Below are 26717 nucleotides of genomic sequence, written 5' to 3'. Positions count from 1 at the left end.
GCCGAAATTGGGTCAGACCTCAACCCGACTTTAGCGCTGCACCGAGTTCTCAGGAGAGCTGGGCATAAACAAATGCCTGCAAACCTCAATGAACTGAAGTAATGTTGTGAAGAAGAGTGGTCCAAAATCCCCCCACAGTGATTTGAGAAACCGGTAAAGCGTCTAAAAGCATCTGGATATTGGGGTGTACGTTGTTTTTCGTGGGACTGTAAAGAGTTGCATGAAGACTCTCTTATATGAATATATATTGACGAATGACAAATATGACACATCCTTTACACATAAGTACATTTATTTAGGTTTTAATACATTAATATTGAACATGTTACATATTTGTATTGATTGCATATCACACAGCACAATTCCAATTTATTCCTGTATACCTGCTCAAGGTAAATGTAACAGATTTTCATTTAAAATATGTAATAGGAACTCTTCCTCTTGTTACGAGGAGCCCTTAGTTATTAAATATACAAGTGAAAGTGCAATATCTGAATTGGTCCAGGATCTGCATTTTGAGCAGGACTTCTCTAATGAATAAATATTGTGTGTTTCATTTTAAAAATGCGATAAATCTTTGACATTTTTTTTCATTAATTTGCTTTTTGATGCCATTTTCTAAAAACTGTAGCTGAATACAATAAAAACAACATTGTCAGTTTACAAAAGCTTAACATATCAATCACTGCATTTTCTATTTTCTAAATAAACTTCATTTTTTTCCCCATAGACTATCTGAAACATAGAGTCTTGACAACACCATAACATCTCACAGCACTATGTTACAATAAAATATCTCTGTTAAAAGTTCAAAGAAAAGGAAAATAGAACAATAGCAACATAAAATTAAAGAATACAATGCATAGATTAAATCATTTAAAAATGTAAAGATATAATTTACTTAGTACAACTCTTTAACTTTTAGAGTGAACCTATGTGGATTCATTACAGTTTATCCTGACTTGAGTGACCGGCACAAATATATATATATATATATATAGTTCTGAACATATAACATGATAAAAATGCTAAATATATCACTTTGACTTCAAAGGCAAATTTGGCTATAGTACATTATGGCATGTTTGGATAAGAAAAGGCAACACCTGGCAATAAAGCCCAAAAGCAGCTTCTATATTGGCTCCTCTGCCTTTTGAAATGTTAAGCATTTAATTTGACTCTACATAAACTTGCTTACTCCCTGGCTTCAAAAAAGAAAAGAAAAAAATCTACGTCACTGGAGTCGGATCATTTGCTGGTTTGGAGTTTGCAGGTTTTCATTTCAACCAGAGAAAACTTTAAACTAATTCAAGAACCTTCACTTGTGGCTGAAGGTAAATTCATTAGCGACACAGGATCGCCTGCTGCTGTGTGCGGTTTCTCCATCATAACATCAAGACTAATGTAAATAGGTGACTTTCAGTTTTTGCCTTTGTCTCTCTGCCACCTAACCAGTCAATTTTATGAGAACCAATTATGTTTACAGATATAATCTTGAGTATTACTTTTGATTCTGCTTAATAAAAGTCAACGACGGGCTGAAAAGTTTGTTGCTAGAACAGCAACGACTGGGAAACGACCGTTTGAAAATGCAAATATACAAGCTGAGATAAAGAATCAGACACGTAACACTTAGTGGCAGTTTGCTTGGAAAACGAACAATAATTTAAAACAGGCCTGTTACGGAAATGATAATTTGCGCTATCAAGTCACGTGATACCATAATATCAAATGTTTAGAAGGACACGATGATATGTAGAGGTAGGAGGGGCAGTGAAAGCAGTAAGGCTGTTCCTACTGACAGCATGAGAGGGCTCTTTTGGACGCTGTGCTATCTAAATCAGTCACAGTAACCTTTTAAGACACAGAAGAAAATACAAAAAAGTTGTGAAACTGAGCAGGGCACAGGCTGGTTACTGGCGGCATCTTCTGCAGGTGTTATGCAGCCTTGGTGTGAAAACAACAGTAGCGCTGAGAATATCTTTTATCCAAACCGTCTTGACCTCGTAACATTCACAGCGCCGAAAAGTGTTCAGGAAACCATAACAATAACAATTTACAGTCACTTATTTCTTCCCGACTTCTAAAGAAAAGTCAAAGTAGGAAACTGACAAGAAAGAGTTCACCGTTCTTCAAGACTGCTGGATTTGAGTATCGTATGGACCGTAGACATTTACAATATAAAACCCTTCAAGCCTGCAGTCTAAATTTACTTTGTTAGGCACAATAAATAGGCCCCTGTGGTATTAAGGTTCAGAGTGACGAATGACCCAGAACAATTCTCATGTCTGAGTGCAGGTTATGCACCAGCATAAATCTCTATTAACCACAAATAATTTATGCTGAATCTAGTAAACATCTAACTGCATCATTTTTAATAGACATTCTTAATGTATTTACAAGAAATCAAAACGCGTGTTTTCATTTTACAGCCCGATTGATCTCAAGCGCAGATCTGTCCACTTAGCACGGTTGAAAAGAGTCTGATCCAGTTTTCTCTGTGGGGCTCATTTCTGCTGCCTCGATTTTTGCTTCCATTCTGTAAACACTATTTACAATTGTGAAAAATACATGACAAGAAATGATTTCACAAACTGTATGATTACAATATCTACATTCAAGAAGTAAGTTTTTATGTAACATCACTCAAGGATCCGTTGAGAAAGATCTCTCTTTTTTTTTCTTGTTTTAAATCATGTCTGTCAACATAACCCATTCGCCAGATTACCTTCTTTGATTTCTCCGCAGCAGTAATCGATCACCATTACAAAAATCTTGATTGATGTGACACAGTAAACAGCTTGGTGTGAGTTTAACTTCTTAAACAGACTGCTCTGCTGCTGCTTCTGCAGATGACCATGATGAGATGGTACTGTAGTTGGCAGTATTGTCTGCAAAGATTACAACTACTGTATAGTAAACCAGAGACGTGTGTTTCAGTTTGGCTCATATGTTAAGGCAAAATGTTTGGCACTTAGTTTGCACTGACTTATTTCAGAAAATAATCCTGACGTCACCTTCAAGAACTCTGGTGGTCATTTGTCCTCAGCAGATCAGGACCGGTCAAGTCTGCTGCAGTGATCTGAGAAGTATTTTTTGAAACAGAAATGATGGTGGAACAGTGACTGCAGGTTATGTCCAGATGAGGAATGTATCTTCAGATACATTTTTAGTCCGATGTCAGTTCTGATTGTGACCATGTCAGCAACGGGAATTTAAGTAGAAAGAACTTTTTTGTGAATCACAGTCTCTAACCTGATACCCAGCTATGCGTGGTGGTCTTCACCCCATGTGGGAAACCTTGTTGGGTCACCACTGGCTCAAAGTTGAAGTCCAATGAGTCCCCGTCCATTAGAGTGTCATGGAGGACTGTCTCCATGTCAAACTCAAACTTCTCAATGGACATATCATCCAGGTCACTGGGCAGTTTTTCTTGATGCGAGGGTGCTGACAATCCCGGTCGACCGTATCTGTTGGTGTTAAGAGGACAGAAGCTGCCGGGCATGCCTCCCCCGCCGAGGTGGGCAGAGAGGTCATAAGGCATCTGCATCTGGCTTTTGGCTGTCGGTAAACGTGCGGCGCCCCCACTGTAGTTCAAGGTCATGAGCAAACGGCCATTCATAGCCGATGATGTGGCTGAGGCTGGGCTGTGCACATTGTGGGGATGAGTGTGAGGGAGACCATGTGGATGACTGCTTCCTCCTCCCATGAGTTTGGCCGCATGCTGGCTGCTGTTGTATGGTGGCAGCATACAGCCTCCGCTGGACTGAGACACAACAGTGTCCACTGATGGCATTAGCTCCCCGTGCTGGTCCGTATCTGATGTCAACAGTTCCTTCAGAAGCCCTGCGGTGCTGCAGTACTGGCTCATACTGGGCCCGAAGCTGGATTTATTCTCTGACAGTGTCTGCAGTGGCATAGATGACAGGCTGTTCATTCCTGCTTGGCCATACACACACTTGTGGTATTCCTGCTGAGACTGGGAAGCCATGCTGGGCGAGCTGTAAGAGGGGTACCCAGGGCTCGGCTGCATCATTGGAGAAGGGGAGGACTGGGAGGAGCCAGGGGTTGTCGCCCCTCCTCCAACCTGAGAGTTATTTGGAGAAAGCAAGTTCAGGTTGTCCAGGAGGTTCTCCATGACATTCTCAGAACTGTGTCCCAGAGAGCCTGTCATCTCTGTGAGACTGGGCAGCGTGCCTGTCATCTTGGCCCCGGGGGCTCCGGGGTAGCCCATATGCACGTCTGCCTCTCCAAGGTCATCCTCAGGCACAAAGGGCGAGAGGCGACCGCTAAGAGTGCTGGCGTTGGAGCTGGTCCGAGGCCTGAAGCTGTTCCATGCCTCATAGTCATCATTGCTGTGGGAGTTGGGGCTGCCAGGCCACTTGGAGTAGGAGCCTGGGCTGTCTGCACCTCCATCAGGGCCGCCCTGCAGGGACAGCTGAGGGGAGACAGGAAGACTGTCAGTGAACCAGTAATATTATGCATGCCAGAGACGTCAGTTTAAGTTTGTAAGTGAGGCAGAAACCATTGAACACAGGGCTGACTATTACTAAGCTGTCAGTGTCCATATATTGTAATATAAGAACAAAGTTAAAGACATGAAGAATGTGACTTTACTTTTCAATCAATAGCATATTTTTCATGTTAATCAGCTTCAATTAACCTTTATTTAAACTATGGCAGATTAACACATTATCTCAAGGTACTGTACACATTGCATACACAGTGAGTAAACAAGTATTGAAAAAAAATCAGTAAAATCAGTATGTAAATCAATAAAGAATTCTTTCTGACCTCGCAAGCATGAGTTACCTTTTTCTTTGCTGCTCTTCCTCTGCTCTTGGTGAACTTGCTGTTGTTGTCCATGGAGGCTGCCCTGCGTCGCGGGGACTTGCCGCTCTTCCCGCCCTCCGGGTTTAGCATCCACCATGAGCTCTTGCCCGTCCCCTCATTCTGCACTCGAATAAAGCGGCTGTGGAGGGACAGGTTGTGTCTAATGGAGTTCTGGAGCAGAGGGAGAAAGAGAAAAGCTGGGTGAGCAGCGGACAAACAGAGGGTTTTAAGCATGCCCTTTTCCGACAACACCTCAGATCTGATTCATCATACAAGTGCAAATCCATCTGTACAGGTGGTCCTTTGTAAAAACACGCTCACCTTTACAGCCGACTTACAAGGAGAAAGCGGAGATTTTAATGTCACTCAACAATCTAATGCGGCTCGCTATTCAAAAAACACATGTGCACAAGCAAACAGACAATAGATGTCAGTAAGTTTACTCCATGAGCAATATCCTAAACAGAGCGGGGATTAAACTGCAGACACTCTTTTCTCCAAATTCACTGTAGGTGCGGGCTTTCCCTCACAAAAACAGAAGGGCCTATTGTAAAACGCTATTATACCACATTCCTCCTAACTATGTGTCTTGTTTAAACCAGTTCAAAATCAAAGGGAGGAAATAGACTAATCTTTCCTCCTTACAGACACACTTATGCTGCGCTCTAACGTTGCTTAGTGACACCACCAGTGGAAAAACTAATTTTTGTGCAGGAAGCTAGTGAAGCGTTGTTAAAACAGAGCAAACAAAAGAGCGAGAATATTGAACAAATGTCTGCTAAGCACAGCGCAGAGAGTAAGACAGCACGTCGCCCCTGCCTTATTGGAAGTTGGAAGTGCACTGGGACGCTTGGCTCTTCAACATCACAGAGTTAATTTGCTGTTCAGCCCGTAATGATTTTAAAACTCTACATCAGCCTAAGCTGTCACTGAAGTGACCATTTAACCTCAGATGATAATTTATAGTCTCTAGGCTCTGCATCATTTTCTGTCCAGGTCTTAACATGAAGTAATGAGCCTTGTCCAGACATTACTGTGCATGCGTAAAGCTTGTTGTTTTGGAAGAAAAGCTAAAACTCCCGGCACACACACACGGCTTAGCATGCATGGTGTCTAACGTCATCAAGGCTGTTCCTGCTGTGAGTCACCGCTTCACATCTGGTTCACAGTCTGCCCTCTGCTCTGCCTTCACCTCCGCTTCTCCTCATTTCTACCATCCCTTTGGAGTCTGGACACTAAAATCTACAACCAGTATAATCTATTACACAGTTTTTATTGCTAGTGATTTTTATTTCTTTAAAATAAGAGATACAGGACTTTCTCAGCATTGAAATTTATCTGTTGGAGAAATACTGAAAAAGTGCACATGTGATTTCATAGCATTTAGTTTACAATGATATGAAACAAACAAACAAACAAACGACTCATATTGTTGCTTTTCTGTAATTAAAGTGCACTACAGATCTGACTGGTAACCCTTGGAGGAACTCGGGGTCTAAATTAAGTTCTGGCTAATATTTTAAAAGTATTCCAGTTATTAAAGATCTCTGGGGTGATGACTGCAGGACTAAATATTAATACAGTCTAGAGGATTTGCAGTATTTCAGTCTTCTCATTGTCAATCTACACAGTTGCTTATTTTAGGTTTATCATTTCATGCATTTTCCTCTGCTTTGCCACTATTACTGGTTTCTTTCAGCAGACTATCACTATCAATGATCCCTGTTGCAAAGCAGCATGTAGTACCTGCTTACTATTGTTTCAGTGGTACCTGTCCTTTGCTTTCTACAGCCTCAGCATCACCTATTGGATTGCAATTGAGCATAGTCACATGTAAAAATGATAAGTGTAAGCATGTGACACTTTTTCAAGTGTCAGCCGGCTAATTTGACCAATTTTCATGTATATTTAGACAGTGCAGGAAACACACAATAGTCTTTATCTGTTGTTAAAAGGTTCAAAGACTAAAGGTTTTTGGTCATTTTGGCGAAAGCTGAGATGCTTGCAAGACTGAAACAAAAAGAATGATCAAACGCTGAGATGGTAATATGGGTCAACCTCTGAAGCCCAGACTGAGTTCATCCTCATGAAATTGCAAAGTCATAATTTGATTATTTTCTCAAACCGTTAGAGCCATAAAATACATTAGTCGCAGGACAAGTATGATTCCCCCATCACAGCTGGACTCGCTTCATTATGAAGTGATTCTTTTTTAAATAACATAAATGTTGCTGGATATGTTAATTGGAAAACAGATAACTTCAGAAAAAACACGCCATATTTTATTTCCCTGTCCTTTATTTTCTTTCAACATCTTCTGTTCCGTGTCGTACTTTTCCCTCTTTCCCCTCCTCACTGGAGGACTTGAGCCTGTAGGGCACATGAGGGCCTGCATGAACACTGGTGCTTCACAATAAATGTAATTACCTCTGAATCAAATGACCCAACTGCTTCAGCCAATAGTTGTGGTTTAGTTTGCACGATCTGAGGTACGTGACAGCCCTTCCGTGATTCTCCAAGTAAATGCTTTTCTCCCCCTCCTCCCCCTCCTGCACATCGGTAGCTATGACAAAACTCAAGGAGTAATGTCTGGTCATGAGCCTCTCTTTCCCATGACTGCGACGAGTGCTGCTGATTTCAGCTCTGCTGGGACAAGGAATGAACGCAATGTGTGCATCGACGCCGGGATGTCCTGTTGCAGCCCTATATCATCCCGGTGACAGAAAGTAGAAAGTCACAGCTAAAGTCTCTTACTTTAGTGACCCAGGTTTCTGCTTTGTCAAATGTCACGGTTAGAACGCGGGGTGTAATAATCCAAAACATTTTAAAACCCAGTTTAAAAATATTGATGCAAGGCAGGGAGTACCAGCAAAGGGTCATAAAAGCTGCTCTGATGGGAAATGCCAGAACTCGGCAGAACTTGGTGTGCCGTGTGGGGAGTGTGGCTGAGTGCGTCTGGTGGGGCCAGTGGAAAAGCCTCGTCTCACACTGTGTTTGTGTGTGTGCGCGAGTGTGTGTGCGAGAGAGTGCCAGCTCATGTTTTTAGTGGAATGGCAGTAGGACAAACAGCAGCACAGTATGGTTTTGATTTTGTAGCTCACTCCGCTGCAACCAGTGATATATTGGTTTTAAACACACGCTATTGGGAACAAACAGACACGCACACAGTGATCCACTAAGACAGAAATGCAGATGTACAAATGGAAATCCCTTTGCTCTCATAATTATGAAGCCTTTCTTCTTTAAGACCAGGCAAGTATTATTTCTTTCTTGTTAATATCTTTTTAATTAAAAGTATGCGTTTTTTTTAGCTGTGTGTGTCCATGTGTGTGTGTAGGGGAGGGGTGGCTGTGGGGTCCTCTGACTGAATGCGACACTGGTTTATCTCTGGCTGCAGTACACAGGAATCTAAACATTCCAGCTAATCACTGTGTGCAAAGTTCAATTGTAATCACAGCCAACTTGTTAGTATCTCTTAGGAAACAGTAAAGGCAGGATTCCCAGCCAGGCAGCCATCACAATCAACATTCCTCAGCAAGGTTACAAAACCCATAATTTCGCAGAAGTGAACTCTTGATTACTGTCGCTGGAGGACGGTCCTATCTTATGTTGCATGAAAATTTGACAATAACACTTTGTCATTTCAAAAGCAGAACATTCCGTTTCTTGCCACACACACACACAAAAAACCCCACCATCTGCACTTACAATGCTAACACATTAACATGTGCTTGAAATTAATATACAGTTAACAAGAGCGGAAATCTTCTTTGCAGTGAGTAATCATAATAAATGTTGACTGAAATACACATGCGCGCACACACTGTAGCCTTCTCTCCGTTGTTCCCGAGCTCGCCGTGAGGAGCACCACCTCCATTCACGGTCAACACTGCACAGCCGTACTGGCAAAACACAAGGAAGTGACCACATGAAAGAGGACTGTGACAGGAAGCAGAGCTGACTTCCTGTCTCACAGGAAACATGGCGGTCAGTAAGCAGAGAAAAAGGCATGGAATGTGAAGTCGTGAGCCAAGTGGACACCGCAAAAATCGCCTCCCCGAAACCCGCTGCCAAAAGAGTTTATGTTTGACAACAGGCGATAATCCCTGATGTCTGATGTCACACCACAGTCATTAAACGAAAGCAAAGTTCACGTTGTCGTGTGACTGCTGAAACTGAATTACATGACTGAATACGTCACGACTCGGCAAGAGGCTGCAGCGTGGCTGTCTGGGCGGTTTGAGTCCAGGAGAATGTGTTTTGAATGTAGGCTGTTGAGAAATGCAGAAAGAGGAGCTGTGTGACAGAGTGGGCTTGGATCAGTAAAGAACAAACTGTGCTGATTTAAAAACTCCTTCTCTGGCAGCACTACTGAAAGGCCACACTGTTCGGTACATCACCCTCCCTTTGCTTCTGTCCTCAATGTCCTCTTCCTCTCGCCTTGTCTGCTCTTTCCTACTCCTTTCATCTCTTCTTTTCCAGTATTCTCTCCCCTCTTTATCTTGTTTCCATTTCTGCTCTTTTGTTGCCTACCTATCCTATTCTCAGCCTGCTTGCTTACCTCTCCTTCTACTTGCAAACTGCAGCCAAATACCTGCAAAAATCTAGACACTGTGCCACACAGGTGTTTCCGATTGACCAATGTGCTGGAAGCTCTCAGAGTCGTTCAAATGTCAACTTGTCTAATGAAAAAATCCCCAGAAGAGCGCAACACCACCTACATGCAGTGCTGCTTTGAATAATGTAAACCCGCAAGTGAAACCTCAGCTGCAAAGGCCATATAGCTACACGTATAAAGTGCAACATTGCTCCCACCTCACTGACTGAAAGCGTGCAGCATCTATGATCTCACACGCAGCAGCTATAGCTTCACACACATTTACCAGAGATACGGAACACATGAAAGTGAAAATGTGGTTTCCATGCACTATTTCCACTGAACTCATTAGAGAAACGGTGCTGTCCTTACCGTGCATTTTCACCTTTTGTTACGCAATTTTCAGCCTTAAGAGGAGCTCTTCACTGTAACTACCTATTGTATGTGTAATGTCTGCACCTGTGCGTGAGACAACAACCTATAGAGTATGCACACAATTTCAAACCACCAAGATAAGTAGCCCTAAAAGCTGCAGCTGGGTCACGTCTGGAGCCTTGTGCTGAGTCTGGCAAAGGGCGAGAAATATGGTCAAGACAGAAAATGTGTAAACCAGCTATTAGCCTAACACCAGCTTAGCATGTCTGCCCGCTTAACAACAGGATGGGGTTGAGAACACAGCTCTAGGTGAGGTGATGGGTCAACAAACCGAATGAACTCTCGCTTGCTGTGATGAAGTCATCTAAATATATACTTGCGATAACTTTCTCCACTCTGTGTCAGACACACTTAGCACTCTTTCGTCCAGAGTCTGACTCATTTGTTTTGTTTTTTTGTTTTGTTTCTGGGTTTTCTTGTTTTGGTTTTGTCTTTGAATGGGTGGGGTGGCATCTAATACCTGGGGAGATTTCTACTCTAGTTGTAACTGATCAGTGTTTCCTTATGTGCATATAAAAGCCACATTCCCTACAAAAGGCTTTTCCAAAAGTATCTCAAATATTGTCACAAATTTCCAAACAATGCAAGGATTTTTCATCTTCATAATCACTTTTTTTAACTGTTAAAATATCAGAAAATAAATTACTAAGGTTATATTTTGTCCCATCTAGTATTATGCAATTAAGTGATCTTGATCATTATCATTGAAAAATACTTTTAAGTGTTTAAAAACTGGGTTGCTATAGCTCACTTCGCTGAGCAGGAGGCCTGTGAACGGAGGACTAGACTTTTCACTGCAGGGGCCAATCATCAAACCGATAAATGCTCGTTTTGGGTTGCTTAACCTTATCCTCACAGTCAAAGTAGAGCATGGAGACGGAACAAAGTGAAAATGGAGAGTCAGACATCAGTATCTGTGGTAAAGAGTGGTCTCGCAGCATCTGGAAATAGTTTCGATTTCTAAAACTATAAACACTAGAGCAATATCTGCCGCAAGATAATTTTTCCCACCATTCCAAAGGGGGATGTTACCATCCCATGAGTACAAGAAAGAAAACCTGCAGTCCCCAAAATGACCCACTTAGCAGCATCGAATGCTTGTGTCTTCCTTTTCAGCCACATCTCTCCTAAGAATTGGGCTCATAGCTCATTATCTATGTCTTTGCATATTATCAAGACATTTAGTTGTATGTAATACTTTGTGGTTGTTTTGGTGCTCTGTTAAGGTGCTGAATAGTTTACACCATTGGATTCATTTAGGATTTAGTTCTAAACCAAGTCAGCTATTACTCCTTGAACCTAAAATTTTGGAGGCTCCTTCTTAAGTCTTCTCGTTTAAGGTCTAACAAACACAGTGAATGAGTTTCATTCCAGCTATTACATGCATATTAAGACCATTCTTTACATCAAGATGATAAAAATATGATAATATTTTTGCCCAAATTGTCAAGCTACTTACAATGAATTTGTTTGTCTCTGTCTTACACACATATACAACAATAAACCAATACAAACTCACATTGCCACATTTGCAGAGCAATCTGACCAGACCGTGATGACTTCATGTATTTGCAGTTTGATATGTTATCTTCAGCACCAATATTGAATTGACCAGTGATAATCACTGACCTATTTACTAAAGTCAATAAAGCGATGATTATAAAAGGCAGTGGAAATAAAAAGCAGGGCACAGGAAATGTAAAGCCTTAGAACTGGGTTCATTATTTATAGCAGCTTTTTAAAAAAGAAAACATATTCTAAGGAAAAGGAAATGATTGTTGCCATTTATTTTGCATAGCAGCAAGTGGCACGGCACAACACCTTAGGTCAAACTAGCTAAGGAAAGCACAAACGTGTTACTGTTGCTAGCGATATAAAAGGAAATCTATCTTGCCACAATTCAGTTAAAAAAAAAAAAAAAACGAGTCTCAGATTAAAAATGGAAATTGACCCCAGGATAAGGTTCTAGCTAGAAATAGCTTCTTTTTTGCCCTCTCCCAACATCCTACCCCCTTCCTAGTCTTCTATTCCTCCCTTGTCCTTTTCACTTGCTCCCCAGGGACATCATGCATGCATGCTACTTGCCACAGCTGATCGCAGACTCATGTTGCAGCAAGAACAGTCCCTTGCTCACCCGTTGACGTCAACTTTCAATAAATCAATTTGGCAAAGAGAGCTGAGTGAGAAGGCCAATAGACAGAGCACTCAGTGTGCAGCTCCTCAAATTCACTTTAGAGTTCTATGAGTCCAAGTAGCACTCTATGTCTTCCAGGAAAGTACCTCTTCAAAATGGTCATTGTCAGATGCTGACTTATATGAATGTCGTAAAGTGGAGAAGGAAAGGCAGAAAACGCGAGTCACGCAGGAGAAAATCTGTCTGCAAATGTATTTACTGACGCCTTTTGGCAGGATCGCCTTTTCTCAATCCTTTGCGAGCAATCTTAATGCAACCACCCCCCTTCGTCCAGACACACACACACACACACACACGCACATATACAGAGCTTGGAAGCCCGAGTGGATGGTGATTGGTTAAGTTGAAGGTTGATCGATCTCAGACGCTGCAGACAAATGATAAATAGTCTGTGAGTGGTTTTGTGCATAGAGGCAGAAACTGCAAAGCTACTGACACTCGAGGATCTTTCATCACCGTCCGATAGTGTGAGACAAGTGGCGAGTGAGATGAGTGGCAGAGTGGCTATTAGTGAACTTCCTGCTGCATTGTATCCGCACAGGAAGCGCTGGCCAGTCCTGATACTGATTCTTCTGGTTTATATGCAAAACAACGCAAAATGAGACCCTGGTAGGTACAAAAGCAATGGACCAGCTGGAGAAAACAGTGGGTTCAAGAGCCACAACTTCCTAATCACAACTTTCCCGTCTGACTGCACAAAACAAGAGGAAAAAGGAAAGAGTGGAGCCTTATCCAGGTAGGCTTTTCCAACAGGATCACAATGGTGGATAAAACTCTTACTGCACATTTAAGAAGCAGTTCCCAACTTAGGATTTGCTCTCATTAAGGAGCCAAACACACATAGCTTGGTGAGAGAATAACATATCATCTATCATTTCCTCTACTTTGGACAGGCCTCATATTTGGACAAATTACTCCAAAGAAAACTTTGCGGAATATCTGAGTGAGTGACCAAACTTTAAACTATATACTCTAACAATCGAACGAGCACAGTCGAGCATGCATTCTCAATTCCATTATTTCAAAGGATGCAGAAATCCAACATAAATCTTGGCAGCAACACTTGATGGGGGTCTAGGTGACATTTATGGGCATAAGACACTTTGAAAATAATGACGCAGCAAAAAGAGCAATGGCAGCTTTCTGTTTACATGTTGTGCTCTCTCTTGTGCTCGTTAATTTCTTGACTCGGGCTTGTGCAGCATGCTGCTCATGTGTATAGACAGGGACTAGGTTGTGCTGGCTAAGCTTACCATGCTAAAATATGTGCATGTGTTGCTATGTGCAACACAATGCGAGTCTGTAAATGCACAAAGCAGTGTCTGTGGAGCGAGGATATTTTTTGCCTCTGATCGGCACAACTACTGGGCTGGGCTGCTGCCTGCTCTGCATGGATAAAGATGCAGTGTGTGGACCACTGCTGGGTGCCTGTTTGGTGACCTGCCTCCATGGGCCTGGCCCACCACTGGATTGACAGGGGGTGGGGGAAGTGTTTTGGGGGTTATATTTATATGCTTCTTACCCCAGTTCAAACTAGCAAACACAGGGATATCCCAAAGCTATTTTATGGCTTCCAGTGGAAAATCTCAAGTCAGTGACATAGTTGAGAGGATTTCTCATTACCACAGGTCTCCTTAGTGGTGCATAATCAGACTGTAAAGCACTGATACATTTCTAAGATGTCTTTAAGAAAATGGCTGCATACAAATACATTGGACTGGAGTCTCCGCTCAGAAGATTTAGCAATATGTGGAAGGAGAAAAAAAAAAAAAAAGCTACATCTGCTAAAATTCAAACATCAGCAGAAAATCTGAGAAAAAAAATGACCGCCCACACTGTCTGAACACTGTCTCTTCTCAAAAGTAACCTTCTGAAGCAGCAGGGAGATTCCTGTTACGCACTAAAAATGTCACCAAAATTAAAGGACATCACTTGGAGGTTAACACTTCAAGAGTGCAAAAGAGAGCATAATGTCAGCACTGTTACTGTGGGAAATCACTGCTACCATCTTAGGCTGAAACTAAAGTCACAGTAGCAGTCTTTTAAACTTTTTCTTAGATCTCTTTCCATCGTCGAGAAAATGTAGTTGCTGTACCGAACACATAGCTGACTACAGTTCGTTAACATGTTTTTAACTGATCACAGTTTAACGGTGAAAAACGCAGGTCCTGATAGCTTTTCTTGTTTTAGCTTTATACACAAAATCTAAAACAAAACAAAACAATATGCACATCAATCAGACTCTGTACATCTGTAATGCACTTACCTGTTTTCTAGTTCTAAAATTGGCGTGATTCACGAGTGACTGTTTTCAGAGAAAGGAAATTGCTAAAAAAAACCTTAAAAGATGCGCTGGAACAGTTATTCTTTTTGTCACAAAGTGGGTTTTAGTGGACTCACTTTAAAAAGGAAATTACAGTGACACATATGAAAAAAAACATATAAACACATACAGTATGCAAATGGAGCAGGAATGCAAAAACTGTAACAATGCAACTTTAAGAAGACACCAAAGCAGCCAAATATTTTCATGGTTATCTTAAAAGTTATTTCCATCTTTTCTGAAAATTAAACCAGAGAGACCACTAAAAGACACACACTGTATACTTTCAATATCAGCATCTTCTTATGCTATATAAAAGCATTGTGAAGACAGCAGAGGTAACCACAGATAGAGTTAAAGAACGAGAGTTTGTGAAGGGCTCTGTTTTCTCATGAGGTATAAAGTGAAATTAGACTGATGTGTCCCACACTGTTAGGTACAGCGAGAGATGGCAAGTATGACATTAAGTCAGCTTAGGCTGGACTCAGTCATGGCGATCATTAAAAAGCTGGCATCGGTACAGGTCAGGGCAAGTCAACATTTATACTGTGTCTATTATTATATTAAGTCTAAACCACAACAAACCACGACATTTAAGTATTTGAAAAGAACATGTAAAAAGTTTGTGTTGAAGGATAATCAGCAATAACACTGACTCACTTCCAAGCACTGAGCAGTGCGGAAGAAAGGAGAAAAATGAAGGAAACGCTGGAAGAGGAAGAAGCCACTGAATCTGGCGTCATTCTCAGTGTTGCTTCCTCTCCTGATGACATCACTATCCGTGTTGCATACCTTGTAGTGCTTTCAAACCACCCACTTCCTGTCAGTCTGAGGCTGAAGTTTGCACCTCTTAAAAAGAAAGGTTAGCAGAGATAAGAGTTTCTAGAAAAAAACATTATTTTTCCATAGTTACGGCAGCCAGCTGACATAATATCATTGCTGCCTTTTATTACTTTAAGTTTATGCAACAATACATTAATCACTTTTTCTGAGAGTCTAATGTTTGCACAAAGCAGATTGTGCAATTCAGACTTTTTAGAGTGATGGGGAAATTAATAACTGCCTAAGACATGTATGCCAAACAATTAGTATTAAAGCGTCAATATTAGTACAGCGCAAAATATCACAAAAGCAGCTCGATGGTGAAAGACGACAAAGGAAGGATTCTCTCTTTTGATTCATAGAGCATCGTAACATTTCCCACCATTTTCCCAATGGCTCCCTCTTTAAAACAACAAAAACGCTTCTGAATTGCTAACAAATGCCGGTGTTGTAAACAAACCATTTTCTTTTCAATGAAAACTTGCTTGTCAATCACATCAACCACAGTATGAATGAATCACTGACAGCAGAATGTGTCGACATGTCATTACACATCAAATTGGCCCGACTTACACGGCAAAATTTCCCAGAATCCAACACAGCAACCCTGAAAGCTGAGCCGCACTAGGAGGCAGCGATGTTACCCACAGACTGCACAGCAATATTCACCTCCACCAAAAAAAAAGCAAAAAACACCGATGTTTATTTTGAGCAGACGTACGACGTGCTATTTATACAGGCAGTTACAGGAGAAAACGCATTTTGCACCTCTCACATAAGCCAACAATGACAAACTGATATCCTTCTTTGATAGGGTTTGGTTGGTACATTTCAGGTTTTAATCCAGTTCCAGTTAAGGTCAAGTAACCACTGCCCTACCCACTGCACCCATAAGCACTTGATCAGACAAAGGCCTTTCTATACAAAACAGACAAAAGTGCAACAATGTTGCAACACCAATGCAAATCTAAAGGGAACACTCCCAAAGGCAGTTCAGTTATAGGTTTGTGCTCTTTGGCCTTGAAATAACCTATGTTCCTATGACAAAGAAGCGGGAAACCTGCCTTCAGATGTACAGTCATAACAGCACTTCTGATTTTAGTGTAGATTTTAATTTCCACCCATGTCAGCCAGCTGTACAGTTCCAACGAGTGTTCATGTATGTGACAGAAAGCCAAAATGGATGTGTGATGGTGTGATAATACCAGTCCAGCCTGACAGGCACCGTGCATAATCGCTTCAGGGCAGGAATTGCACAACAATGTGGGTCTGGGTAATGCCTGTGGTTTGGGGCCCTCAGCAGTGAGCCTTCCCATTAAAGTGTTGCTCTGTTCACTCCTTGTGTGTCTGTAGCTAGTTCACACTCATATATAAGCTATGAGAAACGGACGGGATGCGAAATTTGCAAGTGTGAAGAAGCACCGTGGGTTTTCACTTCTTATTTCTACGGTGAAATTTTTTTTAATCCATACCACAGTTCCTCTTCTCACACCATAAAACAATGCTGAGGTCTTAATGGTAACCCCACAGAGGATTTTTTTCAATTTTCCTGACTGGTGAGAAGTTGTGAAAAGAAGAGGGAAAAAAAGATCACGTGGTTTTGTCTTGCTACTACCAAACCCATAATCTTAAAAACAAAACATTCTGACTCATCCTAAATGACTGTTTACCTGACAACGACACTGGATGTCAACTTCATATTTTCAACTCTAGCGTAAAGCAACCTGCGTGGGCGCCACTCCTCTGTAAGGCTGAATGAAGCTCTAGTATTTACTGGTATCTTTTGTATATCACTTCTACTTACTCACAGTTACTGGACACTACAATCACTGAGTGATCTCTCTCCTGAATGATCTGGTCCTCAGCCAGAAAAAGAACTGACAAAACAAAACTCTGGCAGGAGTGCTGCGGAGCTCTGTCATGCCAGTGTCTGAGGCGGTGGAAACAGCCGTGTACACATTTGGCATGATTTGTTTGAAATCACGAAATGAAAGGGGCTCTTTATGGGGTTTTCCAGTTTCCTTTCCAGCGAGATAAAGGCTCTGTAAGTAACTTAGCAATAAGTTACCAGTTGTGGTCCTGGCTACGTCACTAACTGAGGACAAAAACATCATTTCCAACCGGTGTAGGTGTAGATTCACATTCAAAAGTTGCACTTACTGTCATAAAATGCATTGAGGAAGGATTATTTTTTCTCAAGTTTTTCAGTAAAATTTCTCATTATAGGCTCATTCCTGGCTGCATAGTTTTTGCCAGACCATCTGGAACATCTTGCCAACCCAAACACTTAAAAATGTTGCTTTTTTTCTGCTTTACAGAGAGCAGCAAACTGTAAAGGCTGTTGGACTGAGACAGACAGACGTGAATGCAGAGAGAAGCTCCACGTAGGATCAATTGTTGATACTCATGTGAGGTTAAAAGGATGTGATGCGATAGAAACAGAATTACTTAACTCCTAAATAAAAACACACGTGCTCCACGTGCAGATTTAAACATCCAAAAATCATTTGACAGCAACGTTGCACCACATTGCTTGTTATTTCAGTCTGGTGACCCCTTAATATCACAAAGTGTTTCTTACTAACAATAAAAGACAACAGAGGGTAATGCTAATGTCGGGTCTCAGAAGAAAACAAATATGGAGCAGGACAGAAGGAAAACATGGCATTGTGAAACAATGTGTGGAACTACTAGTTTCACACTGTTGCTCAATCAAGTTTGAGAGGATGAGCACAGTTACATCACATCATGTGTATCACGCTGCTATACTACGCACAGCCAAAACCACCTCAAGTGGATCTACTTACGTCAACCGAAAAGGACAAACATTTACTGCCTCTTTGAAATGTGATAAATGTCATTCTTTTTCAGGATTAGATATTCTAAACAGCTTTCGGTTTCACCAGTGTCACCTTTGAATCTTGGAGGACAATTTGAATTGACAAAATGGGCAATTAAAGGGTCAAATGACTGATATGTTAACTGATAACAGGTATAATTACTGCTGTCCTAGGCAGAGACGGTTAAAGACTAACAGGTAGCAATCATCAATACTCACAGCTACTTTCTAACACCTCTGGTGCGCCAGCTATGGTGATTCACAACTTCAAAGCACTAAGCGATACAAAAAGTGAAGGGGAGAGGTGGTCGTAAGTGGATACTGGATTAAAATCAGCTGGGGAGAAAAGGAAAGGCAGAGTATCACGCCACAATAAAAAAAAGATATAAAAGCCTGCGCTGGAATGTTCCCTGTGTCAGCCTGTCTGTCTGCCATCATGTCTGCGCATCTGCCAGCAGCAGGGCTTTAATTATGAGGCCCAGGTTATGTGCGCACACACAGTAGACTAACGTCCCACATATCTCTAACACAGTGCCTCACAGTTCCGCTGACTAACCAGTGGCACCAGACTTTGGCCTGCGGCTCCCTGATTCCAGTAAATGTCTTGTTATGCAACTCCTAACAAGTATCACCCAGACTGAACTTAGAGCATTCTGGGTCCTCTGCTGTGTTTTCTCTCCCTTTTCTTAATTTTCCCCTAAAGACAGTAAGCAGTTAGCTCCTTGGGGGTTTGCCATGGCAGGGCTCGGGTAGTGGGGTGGGAGATGGAAGTTAGTAACCCTTCAAAACACCAAGTGTGGCCCGCTTTGTGCTGAGGCAGAAAACCAGGAATGGAGAGGCAGGCGGCGCAGTCAGGAAATGGGGAGGAGGGTGAGGAGAGCTCCTTCAGCTCTATGCCTGAGAAACACAGCTGCCCCTCATGTCTTGGGGCAATGCCAAGGTTGGACTCCCTGATTGCCTCAGGGGGGTGAGAAGTGTGTGTGTGTGTGTGTGCATGTGTGTTTGTTTCCAACCAGCAAACACAGGAGGACTGCTGTTTTATCCAGCTATCTGTCCTACTAATACACATTCAGACCCAGAGAAACAAACCACCTGTGAATGGTGATAAAGCACCACCAGCTTTCTGCTCACTCAGCTAGAATACCTAAATTCTCAGCTTCTCCCTTTCTTTGAGCCACACTGCTGGTAAATCCATTTTAGATAGCAAGCAGCAATCTGATTCACCTCTGCATCATCTGCAAAAGTTAAGACCATTAAATAAGGGTGCAATGTGACTCTAAATCCTATTACTGATCAATTAAACTTAAAGGCGTTGTATACTGCAAACCAAAAGACATTTCTCAGACCAGTAATCCGTTTCTTTTAAGAAACCAGCTTTGGGTTAAACCATTTTTAGCAATGAGCTGGAGCTCATATTATACTGGAATAAAACACACTCACACACACTAGCAATTTGAGTGCAGAGCAGTTTTTACTACAGTCATATCATGACTGCTGAAACACAAGATAATATCAGATTTCATTCATATCGTTATATCTCATATATTCTAGATCACACTGTAGTTCAAGCTCAAGTAATTTTAACTGAAAGGCTCCATAATATACTTGATCTGTTCAGGTGCTTTCAACAGCATTATGTTTCATTTACGTATTCTACTTATGAGATTAAACTAATAATTTAAAGATTAGCCAATACAAGTTTGCAAAGGTATCAGATAATAACTAGAAGTAGAGCTTTCCAAGAGAATTCTTGAATCCTTTGCCGTTGTTTATGTCAACAATTTAAAAGTAGTATAGAGAACCAGGTGTCACTGTTAATGATTCCACGTGTTCCAGAGAGTTTATGGAGGGTTTCTTTTTTGTCTTGATATTTTTGAGGTTCATTTTGTGACAGAATAAGTTTCTCTGATCATAAAAGCAAAAGTGACAATGTTTATTTTGTCAAACTGGGCTATTTGAAGTTTCACAATCTACATTATTCTTTACTCTAAACAGGTACATGGGATCCATGACCCTTGATTACTTAACTACTACACAACCTATGTGGTGCTAACCTTGTTTACTGTAAGACTAAGACGGTAAGAGGGATTGGAGTCAACAGGTGCATTTACATGGTAATGACCCTCGTGTCGCTCGCTGTACAATCTGCTCGGACCTACGTGTTTGTCTGCTTCGGCACAGTTTGCTTTGAGACCCGTGGGAGTGTTTACCAGCGTAGGCTGAGGAATTTCAGGTCAAGAGAGCATCGAGCACAGAGAACACCCATGGCCAAACTGATCTGGTAACTGACATCAAAGTGTACCTGAGCCATCCAGCTCCATCAGTGAAAAGCAAATATTTATCCTGTAGTGACGTACTTATAGTAGAGAAATACACAAAAGAACAGACTTTTGGCATATATGCAAGTGTCTGCATACATAATGTTTATAATATTGCCCACCTAATGCATGCATATGTTTGTGTGCGTGCAGCAATATGAAATCCTGATTGTTATGCTTATAGTGACTTAAGGAGCATGATTTTTTTAAGTTAGGCAGTCTGTTGGAGAACTGGACATATTAGGAAAAAAAATAAGCAGTTCTGCAGAGAGGTTTGGTGATGCATCATTTGTGCCATCTGTTCGTCTTCCTGTTGGATGGCATCCTGTGCCAGGGCCAATGTCCAGTCCACTCTGAGAGCTTCTCCAAGCTGGTCCCACCTGGCACAACTGTCCTCAAAATTCACACTGTCACAGACGGCCTGAGAAGTGTGGAGGCTGTCATGACTCAGTTCAGACACGACCAACTGTGTAGGATCAGCAGCGCTGAGAATCAAGCTCAGCGTCAAACAATTAAGAGTAGATAGCTCTAATCATAGAGACGTGCTTCAACCAGTTCACTTTAGGGGAGCCACGTTACCTGAAAGATCAGCAACATTGAGGAATAATCTTTAACAGGTTCTGAGACACTGATCCAAAGGTAAATTACAACTAATATTTTAAGGTGTTGAGCAGTCAACGCTTCCTAGAAACAAAGAACTCGGGTTTTGCTTTTGTTGTTGAGATCTATCTACGTCAGAGGCCATGAAAAAGCTTAGTCCACGACTTAGTCAACCAGTGTTTCAACCCACAAGCCGCAGAATATGTTCTTATTCTGAGTGTTTTAATATTATCATGAAACCTCAAAGGATAAAAATCAAAAGTTATTTGGCAGCGCTGTTGTCATCAGACTGACCGGTTGATTGATATGCTCTCATCCAATATAGCCTCTCATTGTTTCGACAATTGCTGGTGTCATTCTCCAAGGATACAAGTGCTACATCAATAGCCATTCAGGATTAATCTAGTCTTTTTGGTAGGGGGAGGAACAGGAACAGACTACCTGAGAGAAACAGAATGGTCTGAACACACCTAACTCTAACTTAATCGAGATGGCCACGTCTACTTTACAAATGTTAACAAATGTAACTCAGCACCAAATTATGGCCACGTTTTGTTCAAATGAATGGCCACAAGTTGTGTGGAGACTTTGCAAATAGCTTGCATCTCGCAGCTCAACGACTAATGAGGCATATTACCCAAAGCAGTATCTTAAAAGCTCTGCCTCAAGATTTTATGCAAACTTTCGTGCTTAACACTTAAGTGTTAACATATGAGAACATCAGTGTTTGGTCTCTCGTGTAGTCAGAAAAGAAAAAATGCAATTTAGCACCACTGACACGAGGCCGATTAGAGCTATTCCCTAATAGCTTTTGTGCTGATATAGCTCTATTGTCAAAACTCGTAATTATAGACAGGTGCGCTGGTTGACTCAAGCTTTTTATGGTTATTTATTATTCGTTAAAACCAATGGGCAGATTTGTTTTGCCCTGTGATGAATCAGTTGTTTAAAGACTAGGCACAGTTTCAGCTGCAAAGTTGTTCTCTGATTAACTACAGTCCAATATTTAGCTTGAGCGCTTTTGTTTGTATGTCTACAGTCCTTCTGGAATGACATCTGCCACACAATTTACATATTTTCATACTTCCAACAGGTCATTTCACCCATTGGCAGATAATACATAGCAGGACTGAAGATCACAAAGCCTGGTCTCAGAAAAAAGACATTTTGCACATTTTAAAAGGAAACAGTGACAATAAATACCAATTAAGTGGATTAAAAGATGATTCTATGTAAAAATAAAATTAAAAAAATAAACAAAAACCCCCCCAAAACGCATGACTCTCAAACGCTATATTTAAACATCATCGTCTTTGGCACAGATACTTTCTCTCTATCCCACCTCATGAGTGTGGTTGCTTTGGAGAGACAATGTGTGATGGCCCCCCTGTGTGGAAGTGAGAGGAGAGCTTTATGAATAACTCCCCTCGCAGCCATGAATGGCACTTTGCTTTCCCACAGTATTACTCAGTTTACACCCCCACCATGGCAGGATAAGCCGTGAGCCCAAGCGGTGGCTGAGCCGCCAGTCACACGCAAAAATGTCACACGCTAAATGGAAGCAATAAAAGTGAGAACGTTGATTTTTTTTGGTTTAGTTTTATTAATGAAGTCACAAGGACGTATTAAGACTGTGTCACTGCAACTCTGCTGCAGTCAGTCACTTGTCATATCCAGTCTCTGCTACGCAACTTCTTAAAGACATTACAATACAGTGCTTTGCTCTAAGAAAAAGGGTGTGTTTTATGGTCACTGGAGTACTAGTACTAATGATGACGCACACATAACCAAGTAAATGGTTATGTGTGCGTTTATTGATAATTTGCAACCTGAGACTTAACATGACTAACACCATGTGGGTGTTTCTGCTTCGAGGTTTCAGCTTACCACACACTGCCTACAGATTCTTGACTTGATTATTTCTTTTAATTTCCATAAAAATGCAGCATTTGGATTTTTGTTTTACAAACAAACTACAGAGTATTAAGGATGACTAGCATCCCTTGCTCATTGGGAAAACATGCTTAAAAGCATGGTAAATACGGAGGAAATCAACAAGCAACCTCTTTCACAAACACACCGACACATTGCACTCAAAAGTTTCATTTGTTGTCTCACCGATAAAAAAACACACATTTTATGTTAAAAGCACCTTGCCTACAAATCACAACAAAGCCAGAGAGCAGCACAAAGCTGGAACCTTTTAGAGTATGAAGGCATACAAAGAAGAAGTGAAGGGGAAAAATGGCTTCTGGGACAATATCACCACCCTAGCAACACATCTGTCCAGTGCCTGCTTTGTTTACTGGGGGATATTTCACTACACTGGAGGGGTTTTTCCACTCTCATTTAATTTGTCTTCACAGGACTACACTTGACAGCCTAACATGAGTTTGTGTCCTTTCTGCAAACACTAAAGTCAGATGAATGGATGAATACGCGGAAGGCAGTTTATTGTGGTAGTTTTTGGCAAAAGTATGCAGGTCGCGTGTGAATGATTAATTAGGGAAAAATATCTGTCTACAAGTCCGATTCAGTGCAAACCAAAGGAAAAAAAAGAAATTCTCTTTAGCCTTTGTGACTGATCTGAATGTGTCATCTCTCAGCACATGACTCAAACATGGGATCCTGCTGACACGGGAACACAAAAAAACAAAAGCTTTAAATTTCATCGGCAGCCCAGACAGCCTACAACACTACAACAGAGGCCACTGTGTGGCTACAGGCGCAATATGATTTCCTGCTGTGAGAGTAGACTGTCATTAATTTATTGTCAGACACCAATGAAACTATGTGTCTCCAAAGAGAGGTTTACGCCCTTCACTAGTGTTCAGTGGGAGGGCCTGTCACACCACATCAGAAATTTTAAGTCCCCTCTTGCGTAATGTTTGGGACAGTTCCTAGGACACATGAATGCTGGTATCTCCTTACAACACAGATGTATAAATAAAGCTTCATTCAGTGCTCACACACTCTGTTATGGAAAACTGTGATTTAGCCTTAAAAAAAAAAAAGAAAACTGAAAGAGTAGATCTTTCTAAATGATTTTAAGTCACAACTCAAAACATTTTCTGAGGGAAGCATTAATTTGGGGACAAGAAACATTCAGTTTAGTTAGGATATTCATATAAATCATCAAGTCAGATTACTGCCTAAAGTTATAGTGACATAAACGGTCGTTAAGTGGATGGATAACAATGGAAGAGGACATGTGAGCATGAATGGGACTAACACATAGCAGCTACGCAACTCTTTGTGCACGCTTTTTGTCAATCCCGGGGAAAAGTATGCATAGGGAGTAAATCATGTATTAGCATAAGTCTCTGCAGATGATGATAACTCTCGAAATGATGATGGATGATAAAAATAAACAACCCTGACCAAATGCATTATACAGTCACAATAAACCGACTATTGAACACCACAGACAAGCCAGAAATCCCTGGAGGGGTATTACAGTGATACCACAGGAGATAAAAACATAGCATAAAGCACAATGAAGCCCCTGTGAACCCACTGTTAAGTACCCACAGACACACCAAAACTCCCCACTGAATAACATTTTTTATTTTTCCTTTTATACAAGAAGTACCACAAGCAAGTGCTTTATCAGACACACCCGCACGCACGCACACGCACACACACACACACAGTTAAGAATAAGAAAACAAGTAGTTACCTTCCATCCTGCAGAGCTGTTGCTGTCTCCTTTGTCCTTGAAATAAGGCACACTCTTCACCATCCAGTCATAAATCTGAGAGAGAGTTAGTCGGTTCTCGGGAGAACTTTCGATAGCTTTGGTTATGAGGTCTGCATATGACATATTCCCCCATGCGTTTCGCCGGGAGGAGCTGCTCTTCCTCTGGGCAGCGGCAGCAGCGGCGGCCGCGGCCGCTGAGGACGACGAGCCGACCGGGGTGGAGAGCAGAGGCACCTGCTGCTGCTGCTGATGCGGGAGTTGCGGGTTCGGGTGCTGCTGCTGCGGATGCTGCTGATGTTGCTGCTGCTGCTGTGGAGCTTGCTGGTGGACGCAGTTCTCCTGACACTGGAAATCAGTGCACAGGATGATGGGTTTCTGCTCTGTGAAGTCCTCGGTCTCCTCCAGCAAGCTCAGGTTGTTGATGAACTCTGTGTTGTTGGCGGGTTCCTGCTTGACAGATGGGACTGGTGAAGAGGTGTTGGAGTCGCCCGGGTTGATAAACTCCGGCCGGGGCAATGGCCAAGTGCACGACCGGGGCCGCGACAGCGGTTCAAAATCCGGGTCGATTTCCACCAGGTGTGGCTGCTGAGGCGCTTCCGCCATGGTCGAAAGGTGAGTGAGAAAAGTGTTACAATGTCATGTAATTGTGACGAACCTGTCGCTCCTCAAAAGCAGCAACTTCGCCTCGGAGACGTGAGCGAACGCAAGATAAAACTGACCGGGAAAAGAGAGCTCCGCTTGGGCGCAGGAAACAACACTGAAAGTTACATCCCAAGTCGATAAAAAATTAAAAATAAATGTAAAAAAAAATCAGCTGATTAAAAGAATGATTCTAAAACGTCTTTCAAGTAAAGTCGAGTACGTGGTCACAGTGTGTTGACCCGCTGGTTTGTTTTTGTCCAGTCCTATAGACGTTCCGTCTGCTCCTCGTACAGCCTGTTGACTCTGTTGTACATACAGCTTGTGAGGACTTACTGGAAGTATCATTTGACACCGCCCACATTTGACTGACAGCCGAAAAGCACCAATAAACTGCATCGAAAGACTAAATGAAAAAAGTAAACCTGTGGAGAGCAAATGTGGAAGATTTTTTTTTAAAATTTTAACGTAATTTCTACAGAAGAATTATATCCATTGCTTTCCCCTAAATATCCTGTATTTAGGTCAAAACTTAGCAACTCTAAATCATTCATTATTTACGATTAAATAAGAGCAATGGTAACTAAATATTCTGTTAGTATTGAAAGCAGACTACAGACTCTGTAAGAGTAATTGTAGCGTGTGTAGTAACATACAGCCAGAGTCTACACTGGCGCACCATCAGAGCGTCTTTATAACCTGGGGTCATTTTTGGTTCACACTAAAACTGGACGATGCCAATTTTTAAGCACTGAACTGGAAATATCGCGCTTTGCGGGCTGTGTGGTTGCCTGTTGCTCGGGAAACGTGATTAGAGAAATGAATGGATTCCGCCGAGCATCCGCAAGTTTTAGATCCAAAAGTCACACAGTGAGTCAGGAAGCAGACCTCAAAAATCCACGAGGACGGTCACATTAGTTGAACATTACTGAGAATCCGTGGGTAGATTTTACATGTGCTGTGTGTGCAAGCTGTGATAACAAGGAGCAGGGGAATTACTTACCTGATGCATATTCGTATTTTCGCACATATCGCAGCTACTTTTACTTTAAATTCAATATGTGCATATGTTTATTGTACTAGCATATAAATAGTATATAAATGGCTGCACTGATGGCTAAAACAGGGCTATTTTTAATGCTTGTCGGCTGCAGGCGGTACTTTTGTTTGCTCAAGCTCGTCCTAAACTTTACTATTAACCAAAAAAAGATTCCATAATTAATTTGATACTTATGCCTCCCTGGATGACCTGGTAATAAGCTAGATTTGTCACAGAATCTGCGCTGTGTACACATTTTATAGTTTTAATTATCATTTCATGAGCAAAAATGCTAATAAAAGTAAGGTCTTTATAAAATGTTCTCAAATGGTAAAAAGGAAAATACAAACTTGGGGGTTAAAAAAATGAAGTAAATGG

At 41.6% G+C, this 26717-nt stretch overlaps 1 protein-coding gene across 1 annotated transcript; it reads right to left on the bottom strand.

Moving 5' to 3' along the window:
• Positions 1–274: 274 nt before the first annotated feature.
• On the bottom strand, positions 275–25609 carry foxo1a (forkhead box O1 a). The gene is made up of 3 exons (XM_085430627.1): positions 24641–25609; positions 4813–5004; positions 275–4438 (listed from the first exon to the last, which is right to left on the bottom strand). The coding sequence occupies exons 1-3, from the start codon at positions 25262–25264 to the stop codon at positions 3251–3253; spliced, it is 2004 nt and encodes a 667-aa protein (XP_085286753.1). The 5' UTR covers positions 25265–25609; the 3' UTR covers positions 275–3250.
• Between the last annotated feature and the right edge of the window lie 1108 nt (positions 25610–26717).

The sequence above is a fragment of the Copadichromis virginalis genome, linkage group LG14 (genome assembly GCF_057382275.1).
Source record: "Copadichromis virginalis isolate Kocher_CV1m ecotype Utaka linkage group LG14, C_Virginalis_male_GT1.1, whole genome shotgun sequence".
In the NCBI taxonomy this organism is placed as follows: Eukaryota; Metazoa; Chordata; class Actinopteri; order Cichliformes; family Cichlidae; genus Copadichromis; species Copadichromis virginalis.
The sequence above is the reverse complement of the archived record's forward strand: the minus strand, read 5'-3'. Positions and strand labels throughout refer to the sequence as shown.

Bases quoted from the DNA above. Each gene is read 5' to 3' on its own strand.
- foxo1a (XM_085430627.1), bottom strand. From the start codon at position 25,264: ATGGCGGAAGCGCCTCAGCAGCCACACCTGGTGGAAATCGACCCGGAT. The intron at 5,005-24,640 runs GTAACTACTTGT...CCTCTGCTCCAG, and splicing joins ACAGCTCTGCAGGATGGAAG to AACTCCATTAGACACAACCT. The intron at 4,439-4,812 runs GTAACTCATGCT...GTCTCCCCTCAG, and splicing joins GAAGAGCAGCAAAGAAAAAG to CTGTCCCTGCAGGGCGGCCC.